General features: G+C 39.9%; 1 protein-coding gene across 2 annotated transcripts in view; it reads left to right on the top strand.

The window, feature by feature from the left end:
- Nucleotides 1-19,322: 19,322 nt before the first annotated feature.
- SLC4A10 (solute carrier family 4 member 10) overlaps nucleotides 19,323-21,652 on the top strand; it is a 149,724-nt gene continuing 147,394 nt past the window's right edge. For both annotated transcript variants that reach the window (XM_027678746.1, XM_027678749.1), the window contains exon 1: nucleotides 19,323-19,438. In XM_027678746.1, coding sequence (XP_027534547.1) covers nucleotides 19,391-19,438 — 48 coding nt within the window. In that variant the 5' untranslated portion in view covers nucleotides 19,323-19,390. The remainder of the gene's footprint in view (nucleotides 19,439-21,652) is intronic.

The raw sequence follows: 21,652 nt of genomic DNA, 5'->3' as shown, positions 1-21,652 counted from the left end.
AAGCAGAATTTATTTCTTGCACAAAAAGTGTATAGCTCAGGCAGAAGGCCAGCTGGGACTGCAGCAGGTTTGCCAGTGCCTGTTCTCCAAATAATCTGTTATGTTGTATTCGATCAAGCCATGCCTACAGAATTAATTACATAATATGAACAATATTTGAACACTTTAATCACAAAATTACAAGTAAATTTCCTTTTTTTCCAGTGGTTGGTATTTTTTGATCTTTGTGTGCATAGAAGTCTAAGCATCTTAGACAACTAGATGCTTGTTTAACATATAAGCATCATTCACAACATAAATGTTATAGTAAATAGTATTATTTGAATTATAAATTATATTTATTTTTATATTTATATTTTTTGGTTGCTTAGGTGATTTTAATACCTTATCAACAGTTCTCTGCTGAGGTCATAGATTTTTTTGTCATTGATGACCATAAAAATGTACAAGAATATAATTTGTAAACTTAGTATATTTGTACTTTTGTAGTCTTTTCTTTGAAAAGTGGGTTCTAGTCACTTGGGAGAGCCATGCTAACATCAAAATTTTCATTAATAGCTAAACATCTTTTCTGAGGATATGGTTTTACATGCCACCTCCAAAAAGACATTTCTGATCTATGTTAGCAGAAGCTACTGTTTCCTCCCCAAACTCAACATCGGCATGTTAAATATAGAAATGACAAACGTGTGGTTTTATGTCTCATGTCAAAGATGATGTCTTCAGAAAGCACAGCTGTTTCCATTACAATGCCAGGGCAGGGTACAATACTACCTGACAGGAATGAGAATCTTATCTTTTACAGGGTCTGTCCTGATGGCAGAACTAGCCTGACTCCCTGTGAGCAGGCAGGTTTACAGCCCTGCTCCAGCTGCCCTGGCACTCCTGGTCCTCAGTGGTGCTGAGTTCTGTGTCCTCCACCTCTGTCTCTAGTGCACCTCCAGTAACATGGGGCTGTTCAGGGACTGGTGACCCATGAGACAAGCTGCCTGTCCTGACAGTAATCTGTAATGGAACATTTTCATATCAGAGAAGGCAGAGTTTTTGGAAAGTAGTTTGTTGGAAGAAGCAAGAAATGTCAAGAAACTTAGCCGGTTCCCCTAGGATTCCTTTCTAGGCTGGTATTCCAGCTTTCACCTTTATGCTAACCTGTGTGTCAGATTGATCTCATAACTGGATAGTTTTAGATCTTCCCTGTCTTACTGATAAGCCTCTTAAGGCTGAAGGACACAAGCTTCTTGTTGACTTGTTCCTGTTAGAAACCCAAGAATCTTGATGGAAACTCAAAAACTATGAGGCTTTGAAGTCACTGTGGAAGCCCGGGCATATCATCTCCAAGTTTCTCAGAGTAAGTGGCCTGTTGTAATTCCCTTCATCACTGATTATCAGACCCATTTTAACCATGAATGGCTGTGATTACTTACATTATTGTAACTGTAATTTTACAATGCCAGAGAAGCAAACCCTGCCTTTGTAATAGTGTTTTAGGTTATCTCTGGCTGCAGACTGTGAATGTGCTAGATGTACTTGGGAATTTTATGCCAAATACTGGCTAAGAGAAGCCTGAATCTAGGCTTAGTTATCCAGCCTTTCATCTCCGTGCATTCCAAATCTATCTGAAAGTAGAGAAAGCAAAACAAACCCTTTCTTAAATCAAAGTGTTATTCTCCAGCTGGAATCCTGTAACACATCGTCAGATACAAATACTGTTTTTAGTGAACTCCTCAGATTGATGGCTTTTTTGAAATGTTCCACTGCACTTGGCAAAATGAGGAAAAAAACCCATGTAATTGAAAAATTCTTTGGAATAAATAAAACATAGCTGCTATTAGCATTTAGCTTTGTATATGATAAAAACTATTTGTGTTCAGGTTTGGTGATGATGCCACTTGAGTCATTTTTAAATCAGAGATGTGGGTCTGAATCACAACTAAACAACTCACTTTTGTTTTCCTTCGGGGATCTTCAGCCTGGCTTTGTTCAATGAAACTGAATATGCCACATTAGAGCACAAGCAGATGATTACCAACAATGTTTATTGATGCTACCACTAAGAGAAAATGGCAGACTGATATAAAATAAAGAGACTTAGCAGATGGGATATTGGCATTTGAATTGGTTAAAATAGATTACTGATTTTACCCCCCAAACCTGGTCTTTTATGAACACTACAGTATTGTTGCTTGTTGAAGACCTGCAAATCATATTCATCCTTAAAAATTATTTCCCATTCCAACACAGAGTATTTATTATTATATATGCAAAGAAGATTTTATTATCAGGGAAATCTAAAGCAGTGGTTCCTTGTTAGAGCTCCTGTCAGCACTGACTTCAGACATAAGCTGCCAGCATAGAAAGTTAGATTAAAAGAAACATTTACTGTTTCTAGGCATCCCCTTAATATAAAACCAGCAAAAACAGATCTGCAAACATAATTAGACACATGGCTCTAATTGAAATCAATGGGAATTAGAAGCAACATCAAGGAGCCTGCCTTTCACTAAGCTCCTGTGCCTGAGCAATGCTGGGAACCACATGAGCCTGAAAAGGGATTCAGAAAGCCCAGCTCTGGAGTAAAGCTGAGATCTACCTCAAGTCTGCTAAAACCAAAATGCAGATGCAGAATAGCCCTAGGATAGGTGTAAGAACTTAGGAAGTTTAGCTATCTGAACCTGGCTCTAGGGACCTAAATAAAGCTGTAAGGTCTTGATCATGGTAACTCTTATGGACTCCAGGCTAGTGTGAAGATTGATTATTAGTTCTTTTAACATTGAGCATTTTGTGGATACTCAATGAGTATCCATCAAGCTCTGCAGGAGTTATCTTCATTACTGGCAACACTTTACTGTGGGTCAAGACGTGTTCTTTACATGTAGGTCATGAAAACAGTCCAGACTCATCAATATTTGTTCTGGTGGCTTTTTGCACTGGATGCAGTTCTTGATGTATTTTGAATTAACAGTGACCCTTAGTATCCAGGATGATTCATCACAATTGCCAATGCATATTTATAGCAGCAAAAATTCATTCAGTGCTAGTCAAGGAAATCGTGTGTGAATTTAAGTCCAGTTGGCAAGGTAGTACAGTATCTGAAATGTTGGCTGTGCAGCAGCTGTCATTCTATGCCAATCTATTCTATCATACAGTAAGCAGGTGGCTCACACATATTGTTTTTACTACATATCATTTTAATTTTGCAATGTCTCACTGAAATGGGAAATGTGTGCTACTGATTTCAATAAGATTTTCTTTATTGAAGCCAGGAGAGCATGTTAATAGCATGCAGCAATTTACAGTGTAGTTGAAGTAATATAGCAGCTGGTGAACCTGTTTATTCCCTATGGCTGTAGTTGTATATCAGTCTTAAGTGTAGCTAATTAACTTCTATTCATTAGAGATTTTACATAAATTCAAGCAGAAAAGAGAATACAAGCCTCAAACAGTTTGTGTTCCTTCAGCACCCTTTTGTGATGCCATACTGCAACAACCCATCTCCTCTGCTAGACATGTGTTGTCCTCAGGCCAGCCGAGGGGGACTCTGTGCTCTTCTGTGTTTCTGAGATTGGTAATTTTTTGAGGGCTTAATCTGCTAAAGGAATTGTCTTTATTGTGATGTTGCATACTAGCTGTTGTGTGCGATAATGCTGTCTTTGTGTGTTATAAATGATAGTTTTTTCATAATACAGCCCTTAGGTGTTCCACCACTTGTCAGCATTAGTGTTTGTGTAGGTCAGGTGAGGCTGGCAGGACCTGGTGTGGCAGTGTCCCACTGTGGACAGTTTTAGCATCCCTGTGCAAAATGTTTCTGTTTTCTGGTATTGTGTTTCTGTTTCTGGTATTTGATGATCATCTTGGCTTGCTTGATTCTCAGTACATTTCTTAGCTTCATCTTATTCTGTTTGGACAAACAGTGTTTTTCCTTCACAATAAGCAGCATCTCCTACTCAAATTTAGTTTGTGTTTATGGTTTCAATTTTCTGATATTTATTGGCCTGGGAGGATATCTTACTTTGTCTGATTATAACTTCTATTTATGTTATGGAAAGTTCTTGCGAGATATCTCTTTTCGTGGAAATCACCATTGATAGAACTGATAATGTATTATTGTCCTCTACAATTTGTTTGCTTTTCACTTAGAAAGGACCTTGACAGCAGAACCTTTATTTTGGCAAGGTGTTTCAAAAGTGTATTCTCTGAGGGGTTTTTTAGGTAAAAAAAAAAAAAAAAGACCCATCCCCAAATAACAAAAATAATTAATGTGCACCAGGAAAGAGAAAGAGGCAGAATAAAATAATATAGTATATGGGATTGCTTCTTATCCCTTAGGCTGAATTCAGGATTTGTATTTTGGTGATGATGAGTTTTTGCCCAGGTAAGCCACAAGGCAGTGATAGCCTGCCTGACTGCTCCTAATAGCTCACTTCATTGTCCCGTTCTATTTGTGTTCACTTTGTCCTCTGGCTTGCATGTGTTTGCTGAATGTCTCTTCTTGTTTTCTCAGTCTCTTCTCGCTTTCTCGGTCTCTTCTCCTATGTCCTGAAAGCTTCTTTCACTGTCCCCTCCTCTCTGCTGGTGATTTCTTTACTTTTTATGGCCACGACAGTTTACCTGTTCATGTGTCACTTCATGTTGAACATCCAGTTCCCCTGAAAACCCCACTGTGGCTTTTATGCTTTTCCAAAACAGAAGTATTGAGGTTGAAGACAAGATCAACATCAGTCTCTCTTCTAAAATTCAACTATTTTCTACGAATTAGTAAAGTATCATTTCACTACATATCATGCTACTGGGTGCCCTGGTACAGCAGCTTCCTGCAGTTGTGTCATTTGAACACTGAGTGGCACTAAAGCCCATGTCACTGGCAACACAAGGTATTCCAAAATAGGTCTTTAACTCAGGAGGATGCAAATAACTAGGTAACATACAAGAGGTTTTTTTCGTATGGCTAAAAAGGGAGCTTTTATAGATGCAAACCTGTAACAAGCATTATTTATCTTAGATATGTTGCCTCTCCAGTTATTTTTGAGGAGGAATTTATCTGGAGCTTTGCTGAAGGGATCATTCTGAAACTGCTGAAGAATTTTTCTGACCACAATACTGACTTTTCAAATTTTTTAATTGGTTGACCTTAATTCATATCTTCAAACAGGTTCAATATATTAAAAACAACCAATTTTTCTAGAAGTCCTACATCAATGTAAAGTTCAAAAAAATTTCTCAGTTCTTTTAGCTCAGAGAAAGTGTGGAGAAATGTCCAATGCCCAATTTAACAACTATGATGTCATTTCTAAAAATTATTTGTGGTTAAAAATTCATATTTTCCAATACCCCATAGTTCTGGGGAAATTTTGTACAATTTAGTGTTATCTGAGACCCAGCTCCTACCTATGCAATAGGTACAGTTTGATCAAAGGCTTCCTCCAAAAAAAAATAGCTACTACTGTTTTTGTGACTAGCCCATGATATGAATGTTACATTTAGTTTTCTTGAGAGGTCAAGATCATCCATGCTTTACTTGAACAAAACACCTGGGACTTGTCCTTAGACAACTGAACTTTGTGTTTGACAAATTTTACTGGAACTCAAATCAGGGCCAGATTTGGCACATTGCTCTCAATCACTGTGCTGAGGGCAAGACCGTACTCCCAGCTCTGAACTGAAATGCTGGAGGTGTAGTTGTAGCATGTGCTTGAAAGTGAAACTCTGAGGAAAGCCATCAATTTTAGGCAAAGAGTGGTGGTCCTGTTTCAAGGTGTGACTTAGATGCAGCAAACACTAGGCAAATGAAGCTAACTACAGAAATTGCCTCTGTTCCTCTTCTTACTTATTTTCCATCTTTCCCTATGACACTGCAACCATTCAAACTTATTTAATGTTAGTACACTAAATCAATTTCTGAGTTTCCTGTGGAATTGGGTTTGGCTTTTAATCCTGTCTGAAAAGTGACAGGACACATGGTAATATCAGTATCTTACTGTTTTTCTTCCTTGATCAAACTTACTTCCGTCGCTGATTTGTGTATACAAGTGGCATACCCTAATTATTTAGTCACGAATCAGACTGTGTATTACTAACTGGACTAGTACCTATTTTCTTTTCACAGCTGGCAGATGGTTGTTAGGTACAGAAGGATTTTAAGTGTGGGGGGGTGGTTAGTGTTTTACTTTTTGCCACCTTTCATCTGTGCACTGCTGTGCTGCCTTGCTTCTTCACACCACTTTGAGGCAGGTAAGAACTTCTTCCAGTTAAGAGAAACTAAGCCAGCTGGACAAGGTCTGGCATCATCTGGAAAAGGTAACAGTTTCCATGATGATCTACCTACACTTAGAAGGAAAAAAACCTTAACTTCACATCTAAGCACAGTTTGAGGTGGAATTGTAATTATAAAATGCTGTAGTGTCTTGGGTTGATTTTTATCAGGGAAGAGTAAATCATCTTCAATCTACTGAAGGGTCTTTCAACTCTGTGGTTTGCATTTACTTTTTCACTGGCTCTTTCTTAGAGGTATGGGAAGGTGAGACTTCAGAATTCTGCACCTTCTTCAGCAGTACGGAATGGGCCTGCTGCAAATTGACCACGTCCTTCATGGTGTCTGGCCACTAACTAGCAAATGTCATAAGCACAACCAGTGACCAATGTTTTCTGTTGAAAGTATCCCATAATAATGCCATGGAAGAATAACAGTTAATAATTTGATGCCTTGCATTTGTACACTGCAAAGATTGTATGTTTCTGTTGCATTTTGCAGGGATGAAAGAGAAAACTGCATGTCTCTCTCTCTCTGTATATTTAAATAGCTATTAAAATAATCTTGACTGTATGTAATGGCAGATGAGGGTTGCTGCAAGGACCTCTTTGTCAAGTGTTCTGAACTCATCAGGCCTCCATCTGTGGTTACACAACCAACGTATTCTTGTAGCTCGCATATTTCAGATAATTCACCAGTATATGGATTTTCAGACAAGTGTGGAATTACCTTTTGACATGTCTCTAAGGCTCTTTGCTCTAAGGCTTGTGGCTTTGCACAGTTACCAAAAGCTGTGCAAAATACATTTTGCAAATCCAGACAAGCTGTACTTGTGATGCAATCATGACTGTGTTACATGACCCTTAGGTGGTGGCTGTATCCCTTGTGTCTTGGAGGTTCTTCATGCTCTTTCTACAGACAAAATTTAGATACTGGATTATTTCTTTCCTGACAGCAAATTCATTAGTAGTTAGAAAATCTTATGTAATATCCCCAAACAGTATTTACTATTTCACAGTGTGAAAGGTTTTCTTATATTGAAGCAAGCCTGGTGATACATTGTCATTCATGAATAGTTTTGCCCAGAGTGGGCAATTTATTACAGGCGTTTCACAAGGAAAAGAAAAATGTCTTCCATTAAATTGTTTCTTACTACCTCTAGGCATTAAATTATATTCTTTTCTGATTGATGGTAGCCTTGTGATTTGGACAAACAGCAGCAATCAGCTAGGTGAAAATGTACTCCTCACACCTAAGGGTTTGTGCATGAACTAAAAGAAATGGTGGAACCTGTGACAGTCGTACTCACAAGGGTATCTTGGGTTAGATTTACCTTTGACATACAAGCTTTTTTTTTTACCTTTGACATACAATCTGCTTAAATATTGTTATCAAAATTTAGTATTTAGTGCAATATTAATCACATATTGTCACATCCTTATAATTTTTCTCATTGGGGGAAATGTCAAAGTTTCCATGTTGAATTAGTTAAAACCCCTTTCAGTAATGTTTGAAGTTTTTGAAGATGACCTGCAGAATCATATGGAAATAAATTGGTGTCATCTTCATTTTGTTTGCTCCTTTTGAATGATCTTAAAACATAAAGCATCCTGGAAGATCTTACAGGGAATTGCTCCTTATTTATGCTCAGCATATTGTACATCTGTTAGGCTGTCATAGTAGTCATCAGGTAAATGGAAGTTAGAGTTCCAATGCTACTAATTCCTCCAGAGAAGGATGGCTATTAAACATGTAGCGTGCTTGGTGTTACTGCAGTTCCACTGCCAGCATCATCATAGCTTAGTAATTTAGGCATGGCTCAGATGTGATTGTGTGTGCTGCAGTGATAGAAATGTAGTTACATTCTATGAAATAACATGAAGAAATATAGTAAAATATAAATTATCTCCAATGCTAGGAGCACTGGCATGCAAAAAAAGTGCTCTTCCCTCAAACTGGTTAACCTTCTGCCAACTCTGAATATGATTTAAGTTACTTAACATATTCCATTTGTGTAGTTGTAGCTTGGTCTGAGGATGTGAAAGAAACTGAAGTCTGTACGGACAGAAAGCACCTCTGTGTGGTAGGTAAAAATGGCTCTACTGCTGAACTTGTAGTCTTTTCACTAGGTATAGCAAAAGGCAGCAAACTGTAAGCAAAACGTAGGTTTCACAGAAGTGGTCCAGGTATGATACTAGACATTTGAGATGTTACTATCCTGTAGCTGAGATCTGCAGGATTATCCTGATGACTTGGTTCTTGGGGTAGGGCAGAACAATTTGTTCTCCTGAGAAGAATCTTGGCCTCTATACACTTTACCATCTCTATTTTGAGTGCTTCTTGAGATACCTGGGACAAGTCCTGTGCTCTTGGTGTCCCTTTTCTCTTGCCTGCGGTGCACTACAGCTTCCCCATGACAGTTTCCTTTTCGTATGAACCGGGACACTTGGGGAGAAATGGTACAGTGGTCTTGTTTTGATATGGATATGTCAGAGTGGGAACTGTGGGAGATTATCAACTGTCTTTGTTCCTTTAGCTGGTTCAGATATTAGTGTCCCACAGTCTGAGATGTTGATGACATAGTTTTGGTCAAAGTTTTAATCAGTCCATTCCTGTTTTCAAGACACGCAACCTGATGCCAAGGTCAAATTATGCAGCAGTGCCTCCAGGCACGTTTTCAGCAGTGCAGTTCAGTCAGTGTGATATTTACGTTTGATGCTTCAGGTGATCCTGATAACCTCACACTTTCACTCTAATGTGTTTTCATGTGTGTAGTGGGAGTAATAGAGGAATTCTGGAAGCTTTGGCAACTTCTGGTCCTGCTGGCAGGTGGTAACATGTTTTACTCGTGTCAATGCGTTGGACATGATTTTTAAGAACAGGCAATGATTCTTCAGATTAGAGCACTAGTACCCAGCACATTGCTGGGTGTAATGCAATGGCTAGGGAGAGGATTTGCAGCTGTGTCCTTACAGTTACAAATCTACAAACAACGTGGTTTTGCAGAAATGGTAAAGAGATTACATGCACTAAATGGCTTGTGTGTCTTTTTTTTAAAAATCTCTTAATGGTCTTAAAGACCCTATAAATAGATGAGATACAGAAACCCTACACTCACTGTCTTAGAAATCAATAGACATGCAGATAAGATTTTTCAGAACTCTGATAAGAGTTCTCTACTGCCATGATAAGAGTTCATGCAAATAATTTTATCTATGTAATTAATGTTACAAAAATAATTCCTGAATATTGCTACATTACCACTCCTTAGCTTTTCTTTATAACTGGAATTTGAATATGTTTTTTCTTCTCAAGGAGAAAAGTACAATTGTATTTGAGCTTAATATTTGCTTCTTATCCCAAGCATAAATTTTGAGATCAGCTCTGTGGTTGCTATGTTTACCTTTGTTCAAAACTGGATAACAAGTGGAGTTCAAACATTATGCTGCTATTTACCTTGTAAATAATCTCTCTTTTTTCAGGTGTAATACAAGACACTGTGGTGGTGACAGTGTTAGATGAGTCAAATGGGGCTATTTGTATCTGAGAAATTTATATGAAATCCTTTTGAAGTCATTGGAGAGGAACAAATACTCCTAGATCTTGATTCACCTTAAATATTTACCTCAGGGTGATGTGAATTATAGTTTGAGAAATGCCTTTTTCTCTCTATAATATATAAATGAGTCTAGATTGCTCATGGAAATTTAGGCTGTCAATGCTGTAAGTATATAAGTTGAACGGACTCCAGTTTGTTGATCTTTCTCTGTGTACTCGGGGCCCAAACCCAGAGCCATGTTATTTCATATGTGGCTTTGTGAGTGCCAAGGGGAATAATCACATTCCTGTACCTGCTGGCTGTGATCTTGCTAATTCATCTCAGGTAGAGGACTCTGCACTTCTTGCTAAACTCCACAAGGTTTCTGTCAGCCCACTCTTCTAGTTTGTTGAGATTGTCATGAATGGCTGCCTGGTGTATCAACTGCTTGCCCCAGCTGGGTGTCTCTCCGTGAGCCTCAGGAGGGCTTTTTCTGTTCCATCATGTGGATCATCAATGTTAAACACTTGAAGCATCACACAGAATCAGTCCCAAAATTGACTGACTGAAGATGAGCACCACTTACAGCTGTCTGCAGTTAGGTACAGAACCACTGATCACTAGCATTTGGGCCAAAAGTGTCTTCCTAATCAGGTGAAATTCTTACAAAATCAAGGAATTGTTATAACTGACTTCAGTGAGGTCAGTAATTCAATGAAGATTTCACTTTCTGTGCCCTAATTACCTTCCTATTGGAGAACATGGATGAATTTGTTCTCTTTGCGGAATTTAAGAGCTCAACTGTAAAGTATTTCTCTTTGAATGAATGGTTACTTCTTAGTAACTATTTTTTTCAAATAGTTCTTTTTCAAGTACCTATTTTTGATTTGAATTGGCTACTTCAGTAAGGAATGCACTTTCATTTCATAAACCCTGTTTGACTCTATTGGAGCTCTGCCAGTTTATGCCAGCTGCTGATCTTGTGAAAATGCAAGCCAGTGCAAGAAAGCGCAAGATCCTGGTTTCTGGATTTCAGGTAAGATTTTTTTTCTGGAAATGTAGCATGTGGAAAAATAAAAAAGACAATGTATTTCTATTTCTCTAGTAGGTCAGTATTAACACAGTAAAAGTTTTTCCTGTATGTAGTGGTTAGAGCTGCAAAACTGACAAAGGTGATATTTTGAAACAAAAGAGACATTTTTAAAGCCAACACTGTCATCTTTGTCAGTAATGTACTACATGTGGATGTAGTTTTTGTGAAAATCTAGTAGAGAGCTGCAAAGTATGAAAGTAGTAAAACATGTTTACAATGAACACTTGTTCTGTGATATAATTTCTAACATGTTAAAAAAATCTTGTGTATAGCAAGAAGGCTGCTTAGACTGTAAGGAATATGTGATTAGAAAGTACAGTAAGAGTTAGTGTTCATTCACTTTTATGTGATATTTCAGAGACTCTCCTAGAGGAAGAGAAAGTAGTCTTACCTGCTAAGTGAACTCCATGATTCTAGGATTGGGTTCCAACCAAAGGTGATGGGTAGAGAGGGAGCTAGATTGCCAGCTCCATAAATTACCTGTAGCACTGGTTTGACTTACTGAGAAACCAGTGTTATGTGCAATCTAGAGAGGGATTTTTGTTGAAATATTTATAACTTTTGTAGCTTTGTTTTCAAAATTGTAATTAAGAAACTATTTTTGTGGATTTTTTTTCCCCTCTCTTTTTCTCTTTTAAGATTTGACTTCTGTTGAATTAATTTTGTATTCTGAAAACTCGAGGAGGAGGCTTTTTCTGCCAGAAGTGGTTGATTTAGCCTAAGTGGTGTTGCAAATAAGGCCCTCAGTTGCCTGCACTTCAAGACACGGTTGAAAACCCCAGAAGTTGGGAAAATGCATCTTACCCAAGTTGTAATGAGGAAAATGGGGTACAGCATTTCCATCTCTCCAGTGGGGACTGTACAATATCTGAGAGGTGGAATATATGAGGAAGTTATTTAATGATTTGGGTAAATACCATATTAATACATGAGTTTCTAAGCTCATCAGTGGCATCATCAGGAATAAAACAAAAGTTTCCTGAGTTTCAGTCTCATCTTATACACCTGAGTGAAAAAGTACCTTCCTTGTTATATGATCAGGCTACAAAAACTTCCTGCCAGCAGCCCTTTGATTAAATGTGAATTTTGTTGGTTATAAGTATTGCAAAGGTTTTACTTGTTTTCTGTACTAAAGCACGTTATGCTGTATTTTTTAAATGTGACAGGAAATATGTAATCATTAGAAACTTATAAATTTTATAAAGTTAAAATTTATAAGTTCTGAGGTGAGCCACAGAAGTTGATAGCAGAATTACCCTGAACTTCATATTCAAAACTTCATTATTTGTTTGATACTTTTAAGCTTGTCTGGGTTTACATCAACATAAGTGCATTTTACAGAAATATTTTCTTACTTTGTTTTCTTGTTTCCGAAGCTTGGAAATGAATTTGAGGTTTTACTCCAAATACAAAATCATGGTTGCAAATAAACCATCTTTTAAAGGTTTTTCTTTATTAAAGGAATATTTTTCTGATAAATTTGCACTAATCCTAGTCTTCTCGTTGTCTAGTTTTGAATATTGTGTGAAATTGTTCACACTGCTGATAAAATCTGCTGGCAACCTTTTAATTTTTGAATTATGAAAGTGGAGAGGGCATGAGAGACATATAAATGACTGAATTAGGTAGATTTTAAACATTTCTACTGTGGGCACACTTTAAAATATGTAAGCAGTTCTTATATGCAGTTTTGTAACTAAGAAAGCTTAGCTTCGAATGTCTGAATTTCTGAGAATTGGATCTCAAGAACAAGAGTTAATTTGGGTACCTTTTTTGCTGAAACTGTGTAGAAAACTAGAGTATACTTTTGTGTGCAGAAGCTGTAAACTGTGCCTTTGGTGTGAATCTTATTGTTAACTCCATGCTAATCTGGTATTGGAGCAAATAGTGGAGACCCTGGCCTGGGACTATGCTAAGATAAAGGAAGCAAATCATCCTATAGCTGTATGTGCTGGAAAGGATGAGAAGACTCCATCCGTGAGATTTCCTGAAGTGGTGATGACTATGACACCACATTAACTAAATCCTGTTCTGATATTCCCTTCATATGTAAACTTAACTTCCTACCTGAGTGAGACAAAGCCAAATGTCTGTGTAAATTCCCTGTTGAAATGAAACATCTCAGGCATGGCACAATGCAAACTCTGCATTGCTACACAGACCCACAGGGCTTGCGTGCAGATTCCTCTTGTTTTCACAGCTTAGTGCTTCTGTTTCTGGGATTAACACAGATAACTTCGGTGTCTTAGGTACATGTGCAAAATATTACTATTCATAAATTGTACACATCTCAAAGCACAGTTATTTTTATAGTGACGTGAATACCTATGGAAAAGCTTCTATCTGAAGTTTTGTGCCTCTTGCTTAGTTGCAGGCCATGTGATCAGTGTGGTCTGTTATAGAGGCTGACACACCCCTTGCTGAAGTGATTATAGTCTAAGGTAAGTGACAGACAAAGAATATGATTAGGATTTAAAAGATAAAAGTAGGTACTTGCACTTCATAATATTTACTTTAGTATGTATTTGCAAATTTCAAATATTGCAAACCAATAAAACCACAGCAAGACTCATCCATCTCTCCCAATAAACATCATCTGACCCTGTAGATGCCCTGGTTAGGAACTCTCCTTGTGGTGCAATGCTTAAGGGAACAATCATGTTTCATGATGTGGAAAACAGGGGATGATCCAGAGGTCAGAGGCATATAGTCTGGCTTTCTAATGCTACATTGTTAAGCCAAGTTTTAGAATACTGTGGTGTTCCCATGCAAATTTTAGACGAACCGTAATAACGGTGTAAAGTCTTCTCTTGCAGAGAAGAATTAGAAGCACTATAAAGGAAGAGAAGTATTAACACAGTACCCACCTATGTAAAGAAAACATTCCTGATGGTAAAGGACTTCTTGGCCTAGAAATAAGACACATTGCAAGATCCAAAGACTTGAAGCTCAATCTAGATAAATGTTGTCTTACATCTGTAAGATACATGTGAAGTTACAGTTTGCTGTTAAAATAACTGCACAAGAAACAGTATATTATCCCTCCCTTGCAGGTTTTAAATTGAGATTGCTTAATCTTTCTGAAGGATTATTTAGGTCAGTGACTAATCAGGGCCTGATTCAACATATTTTATTTACAAAGTAGGATTAAATGGATGATATGTCTGAGGAATTTCTTTCACTTGAAAAATAAGCCTTAAAAGGGTGGCTGTCTTAATAATTAGCAAACTAATGTATTGTTTAATTTTATGTATTATTTTAAGAGTCTTTAACACCACTTAATTTTATTTTAGATTTTAAAATAGTATTCTCTAACGTTGACTTTATAGCAGGAATCAAAGGCCCAGCTCAGAATCAGAATACCATAAAATTTATGACCTTTGGTAAAGGACACATTTTGGGGAGAATTAAAGAAGTAGCAAATACTTGGTGCTCTTTACCAACACAGATTGTCTCACTCTGTCACAGGAGTTGTAGGATTAGGCTGTGGACACAGACGTATTTCATTGGCATTACTTTTTTTGGCTGAATGATGTGAGAAGTTATATTAGTGAGACAATTATGAGAATACTTTTTTCCCAGTTCTGATGCCAGTAGGAAGAAAGAGATTATGTTGCAATTGAAGAATACATCCCAATCAGCACTGAACCTTTTTGGATCATATTTCAAATGAATTAACTTATAGTCAAATAATTTTAGGCAGACTATATCAGCAAAGAAAGAGCTGTTAAAGAGCCATTACCACTTTCCAATCAAATGAGAAACATAACTGAGTACCACCTGTCACAAAGGCAGTACAATGATCCAGATGGTTATTTATCTTCAGAGAGGGAGGAAGAATGGAGAGAGGAGACACTGCTGCCAGAATTTGTTTTTCTCCTCCCCCTTTTTACCTCTTGTCAGAATAGTTTCTCTAATTATAAGGAAAAAAATTTCTTAGGAATAGGTTATACTGATGGGATGTTCCTTTTGATATATAAAGGTAGTTCACTTCTTTTTTTATTAGCATGAAATGCAATTTGAGAGGTTCACCCATTACTATTTCATGTTCTATGATCAACAAGACCAAAATAGAATGAAAAGGATTTTGGCTGCTTGATAGTGATTTCTTTTCCCCTGAAGATAAAAATTAATTTGCTGTTTTAGTTGAAATAGAAATAACCTGTAACAAGTTGAAAATAATCTGCAATTTTAAAAAATGTTTCCCTTCATTAAAGAAATATGTTTATGATAAATATGCACAGTATGAGCATTCAAACTAATGTGTATTTTGTATGCATTTTATTTACCAGTGTATTTGAGGCTTGAGCTTAGGCAGGAATCAAGAGAGAGTAAACTGAACTAACCCCTAGTCCTTTCTGATTTTGAATATTGTGTGAAATTGTTCACTATGTTGCTAAAATCTACTGGCAACCATGTTAGGTCTGACAGAGTGCAGGTTCTTTTTGGAATTAAGAACATGGTGAGAGTATTGGACATAGATGTAAATGAGTGAATTAGGTTTCAAGCATATTTTTACTGTGGGGACATTTTAAAGTAAATAGTTCTCATGTTCAGTTTTGTAACTAACAGCTATGAGGTGTTCACTCTTGCTTAGTAGCAATTCCCGCCCCCCTCCATCCTGGTAGAGTGACATATTTTATGGCTAAACTGGGAGACAAGCCAATACTTCCAGGATGTCTTCCTAGAACAGGAATTGTCTTCAGAGAAATGGTTTAAATAAAGCGTTTCTTTTAAATTATAGCTATATATTGATCACAAAATGAAAACTGACAGAAAGGTATGACAGTTAAAATGTGAATGGTACTGGGCCAGTGATACTAGGACTCTGTAACAGCTTTTATGCATATATAAAAATATACATATAGCATCACTTATTATATCAGAATACCTTCTTGGGACTTAGGTGGAGGAAGTACCTGTCACTCTAGATAATTAGAAAGTACTCCTTAGTTAAAAAACCAGTATTTTTATTACAAAGACTTAATAAAAGAAGTATTGCAAGACTTCTCATGAGCTTGAACTCTGATTTCTAGATCTTAATTTTGGAGCTGCTTCTTATCACATACAGAGCTATGTCAGTGATGTTAAAGACAGTGGGAATTATTTACACCCCTGGCCATTTTTATGTCAAACCCAGACAGACAGGTATATGCCATATGCCTCCAAAAATCTATGTTATATGCTTCTAAAGTACTTTGAGTATGGTCTAAGCCTTTTGAATGTAATTCAGCTTATATATAAAACATACCTCTTGTGAATAGATTTTGAGGAATGAAACCTCTGTTCAATGGGGTTTAACACATTGACCATGACTGAAGGGAACACCTGAGTTCCTGGCTCGCTTCAGGTCAAGGGGTAAAAAGAGAGTTTTAGGAAGGAGAAGAATAAAAGTCAACTTTTGCTGTCTTCAATTTCTTGTGAAAGATGACACCAGCCAAGGATCAGGTCAGTTTCTGGCATAAATTCAGAATGTTACTGAAGAAGAAAAATATTTCCCCTTTTTTCGCATTGACATTTGCTTTAGGAGCTTTATCATTGTAAAAGTAAATATAGAAACGTTCACTAGAAATATATATACAGGAAAAAAATTAGTCTGACATAAATATGTCACAAAAGTACTTATTTCCACAGCATATCCTAGGTATTCTTAATATCTTAAAACTTAAGTGTATCTGTATGTTGTGATTTCACACCACCTGCTCTTCTTGTGATAACGTTTCTCAAATTACTGCTCATTTGAGAACCTCTTCTTACTTTTTTTCATATCCTTCATGTACAAAAGCTTGAAAATAATACCTAGTTGTGTACCAGAAGTTTAAACTGGATATTAAAGCCTGCTCTATCTCATGATTTTAAAGCTAATTCTTTTGGGATGAGAAGTGGCATTATTACTGTAACAGAGTAATAACGACAAATTTGCTAGATGTGCCTGGAAGTATGGTTTATATCAGATGCAACATTGAAAGAAATCAACTTGAAGAAGGGAAAACAGAATTCAAAATCAATTATAAAGTAATTAGAGAATAAATATTATTTTCAATTCTCTTTTTGGTGTGATCTACTGCTAGAATGTTACAAAAAAAAAAAAAGCTTAGGTTTAATGAAAAATAGAACTTTCAACTAGGTCATTTGTGTTATTCCACTTTTGTATGTGCAAAGCCCTTGGCTTTGGAGCTTTTGGATTCAATGTTTTGGATCTTTGTATATAAGCATGTTTGTCACAGCTGTCGAAACCACGACTTGCACTTCGACTTTGGCTATCAGTTTGTGGCTTTGTAGCTATGGAGGTCTGTGATATTTTTGTGTGTGTGGAGCAGGGCAAGCAGAACGATTTGGGGAGGTTTGTTATTTAACAGAGTTTTTCCATATTTCATCTATTGTTCTACAGTGGTGAACTCCTGACTATAAAACACTCTGACAAAGAACCTTTGCAAAAACAATTACGTAGCTGGTCCTAACTCTCTTTTGATGGCCCATTCAGTAATTCACTTGTAGATCCTGTGCATGGTACTTGTGGTCTTGATCCTGTTTCTCACTGTGAAATGTGGGGAAATAGTGTCATGTCCACAATATCTGAGTTGTTTGTGGGTTTTACTTTTGTTAGATGTGTCTGTGTGGATGAGTGCATTTTGAGAGAACACATTGGGGAGTGAAAGATGTGTAAATGCCTTTAAGCTTGAAGAATTGCAGTACCTACTAAAAAAAACCACTTGGACAAGCTTGAGATACTTAGGCAGAGAAGACCAAGGTGCTTATACTAAAATTCATTGAAATAACTGCCTGTAGACTGAAACAGTTTTTGGTCTTCCTGGTTTCACAAGTGGTATATTCATTTTAAATCTCTTTTCTTTAAAGAAGGAGAATCACTTTTAAAAACATTCTTTCCCAGCTTCATCATGACTTTTATAGCTTAATTATAAGCTCCTACAAATAGGGTTTTACTGTGCAAATGCTGACACAGCCTTACCTCTAGTGACCCGAATGCCCTCCAATGTTAATTACTGTAGATCTGTAATCGTGTTATGAAAATACACATCTGGCTTTTGTCCTGGAATCTGGACCATAGTGTTGTCTGTCTTTCTGTACAGGGTTACATGTATGTGTCACTTTGTACAAAGACCAAATTCTCAGTTTTGACTCAGAAAAATAGCCCCCTTCTTTTGTAAGAACACACTTTGACTCCCAATTCCTTTATACTGCTTCCCCAGCTCTGTGTTTCACTTGGATGATGCGTGAATAATCCAACCTGGAAGATCTCTGGGAGACTTAAAGAACATGTCCCATGGCAGAGGAAATTAAATCAGAATTAGCAAAGCTATTTTTGATCTACTTTTAGACTGCAAATGATATCCAAAATGTAGGGCATGGCCTGCTGCTTTGGCAAGGAGATCAGTGTTAACAGGGAGATAGAGGTTTACTCGCTAGCTTATTTTTCCTAGCCAGGTCCCTGTTCATTTTGATTCTTATGCACACAGGTTTGGGTGGGCACGGTTTTTGGGGAGATGCACTGGAAAGTGATGAAAACGAGAACTTCTCTAGCTCAGCTGTCACGGTAGGCAGCACTGTGCTTGTGTTCTTAGCAATACAAGTACTGTGGGGACTCATTCTCACTTGGATAGCAAATTTAGGCTTTGACGATCGTTTGTGTAGCCTGTTGGGGTTTCTGTACAGCTGAAAGTAACTGAGTTGCAGAGCCAGATAGACTAGGAGAAGCTAAATGTGTATCAGGCTTGAATGATAAAATTGGGTGAATAAGAGGGTAAGACTCCTATCAACTGTGTACAGAAGAATATGGTAGTCTGATATGTCTGTGATTTGCAGATCAAAGAAGATGGTGGGGTTACCTTATTGGGGAGTGGGACAGACCTCTAATTTGAAGATGTTGTCTCTAACTAAGGGTCAAAGTCGGGCAGGAGTGTGTGAAGTGTCACCGGTTTCCAGTGCTTTTCTGGTGCTGGCTACATCTAAATGAATCTTGGCCCAAGCCTGCACTGAAGCAGCAGTCCTGGGGAGCCTGTGGCTGAAGCCTGGTGTAAAGTGTTAAACTTCTGAGCCTTGTCTGGACGTTTGCGATAGTGTCACCCGGGGTTCAGTGGGGCCCGGTCCCTCCGCTACTCTCTCCTTCCTCTGTGGACACGGAGCCAACTCCCCTTCTAGCGCCCCTGGAGGAGCTCACGGCACCGGGGCGCTCGGGCGCCTGTGTGCAGGGGCGAGGCCCGCTCGGCTTCAAAGCCCCGCCGAGGGTAGCAGGACGCGGCCGCATCTCGCATCCCCGCTCCCCGCATCCCGCAGGTGGATCCGGCTGCTGCCCCCCCGCGCTGGGGCCGGCGGTGCGCGCGGCCATGTGACTGGCGCGCGCTTCCTGCCTCCGCGCCGCCCGATCCCGATCCTGTCCTGATCTGCGGCGGGAGCGCGGCCGGAGCGCGGAGCCCGGCGCAACCCAGCGGCTCCCGCAGCGCCCCGGGAGCGCGGCGGGGAGGGGGCGCCGGCGCGGCCGCGCCGCCGCCGCATGGAGACACAGGACCAAGGGGCGCAGATGGAGCCGCTGCTGCCCACGGTACGGCTGCCGCAGCGCGGCCCCCGCCGGGGGGGAGCGACTCGCCCCGCGGGAAGGCAGCCGGGGAGGGGGGCGCAGGGGGCCGTCTGCCCGCCCGCCTGGGCCGGGCATCGCAGCCGATTTCTCGGTGCGTGGGGAAACAGGTTGGCTCGCTCCGGTGCCGGGCGATGCTGCGGCGGCGGGAGTGTCTGGACGCCGGGACGCTCGGGGATGGAACGGCGTGTGTTGGTGCGCGCGTGTCCCGCCGGGGCAAGCACCCTGCCCTCCGGACCCCCGCCTCAGGCATCTCCTTTCCCTCGGTACCCGCTTTCTCCGCATCCCCCTGCCTCCGACATTTCCTTTCTCAGGTCGTCCTTGCCCCTCCGGCGGTGGGGCGGCGCAGGGGAGCGAGCACCTGTGGGCTGCCCCGTGGAAATCTCGCTACGGTGACGGGGCTGGGGCTGTATCTGAAGGTACCTGGCCCTCCTTGTTTGCAGACCGCAGAGGAATCTGCTGAGGGCTGGCACGGACACGGCAGGGTCTGCTTCCCGCCGGATCCTGCGCTCTGCTTCGTGCTGCCGTGTCGCAGTTTCTGGTGCTCAGTCGTGGAGCTGGTGATCTGTGGGGTTATTGACGTCTGCGGAGTACGCGGTGCACCCTCGCCTCGGAGCACGGTGCGACTGCACATCTACGCTTGGGCAGCCTTTCCTTTGCAAGTAGGAAAGGGTTCAGTTGATGGGGGACTTTTTACACTGCTAGATCAGTAGGGACCCTCTTTTCTGCCAGGCCTCTCCCAAACAGAGGGTTGCAGACACACAGAAGGTTTTCAATGTGGGTGTTGATCTTGATCTCATCCTGAGATTCTGTTTGTGAATGGTGGTTCCTGTCTTACACAGGAAATCTGTCTGGGGCAGGGAAAAGTCTCTCATGTACATACACAAGTGTCTGACTGTGCGTACACATCCCTGTCAACACACTGCATAGGTCTGTAGAGGCTTTGCTGCTCCTGAAATGGCTGTGTTAGCACAACGAGCTGCACAACATTGATGAAGCTTGAAAGAGACAAGTCTCAGCTGCTGCAGGTTGATGAGATGCACTCATGGCAAGCCCATTTTTCATAGGGTCTGTTCCCATCATCTGTTGACATGGTCCATTTTGCAATCCGGTGGCAGGTTGCTACACAGTGTGAGGTTATCTCTGGCATCTTCTTTCTCCTTGTGGCAGGGACAGTTTTCTCCATTGCTGTCTGGATCCCTATTATGAGTCCTAATTCCTACTACTTGCTGCTCTCTCAGTTTCTGACACTGGAGTGTCTTGTTGCTTTCACTGATGGACTGGCTGCTGAGTTCCTTTCTTTAGAGAGACAATTAAGTGTAAACTCAATTTCCATCTGTAGTTCATGATTGTGATTCCATGGAAGGCTTAGTCCTCAATGTTTCACACCAGTGCAGTAGTTTGCAGTCAGTAGCAGTCCCACTCTTGCTCATACCTTGCTAGTCTATGTGCTGTTCTCGCGTTGTCAAAGTGTGTTGTCTCTGTGCAATGGCCACTGTGCAGGGAGTCAGAGGAGTCAGCTGGCAGGAGGCACAACATACAGGGTTGCCTTGTGCTGTCTGGCTTTAAGTTTTGTTTCTCCAAGGCTGTACCCAACAAAAAAGGCTGTTGCTGTGGTTGAGAGAAGCAAAGAAGATAGTATTTCTTGTGTGCCGATGAGGGGGGAATTGTCCCTTGTTCCCTCTGCAGCCCTGAGTGGCAGAGCCCTGCCCTGATGCAGTACCTCTCTGCAGAGCTGCAGGTCCCACTCAGTAGAGCTGCAGATCAGTGCTGTTCATTAAGTTTGTGTCCTGGTTCCCACCTCCATTTACTACAGCTGACTAGTTCAGTTTTGTTTGCTTCAAGCAGGGAAGGGAGACTTCTCCATCCAATATATATTGTGGCATGTTCTCTTCCTCAGTTGTTTCTTACTCTTGCTGTGTCCGAGAGGGCCTGTGTGGATCAAAAAAGCAACGTTGTTTTCCTGCCGCAATGATGCCAAAGGCACAGCTCCTTCAGTCTTCAAGATTTCTTGGTCCTAGTGGTGTTTTCTCTGTGCATCAAGCAATATAGTGCGTGTATGTGCTCTGGCAGGCTCAGCCTGTCTGATGTCTAGAGCCCTGCATGTGGTAAGGCAGAAATGGCATTCACATGATGGGAATCTTTTACCTAGAGACATGACAGAGTTTGAGGAACAGGAAT

The sequence above is a fragment of the Neopelma chrysocephalum genome, unplaced genomic scaffold (assembly GCF_003984885.1).
Source record: "Neopelma chrysocephalum unplaced genomic scaffold, ASM398488v2 Primary Assembly neopelma1_44, whole genome shotgun sequence".
NCBI lineage: Eukaryota > Metazoa > Chordata > Aves > Passeriformes > Pipridae > Neopelma > Neopelma chrysocephalum.
The sequence above is the reverse complement of the archived record's forward strand: the minus strand, read 5'-3'. Positions and strand labels throughout refer to the sequence as shown.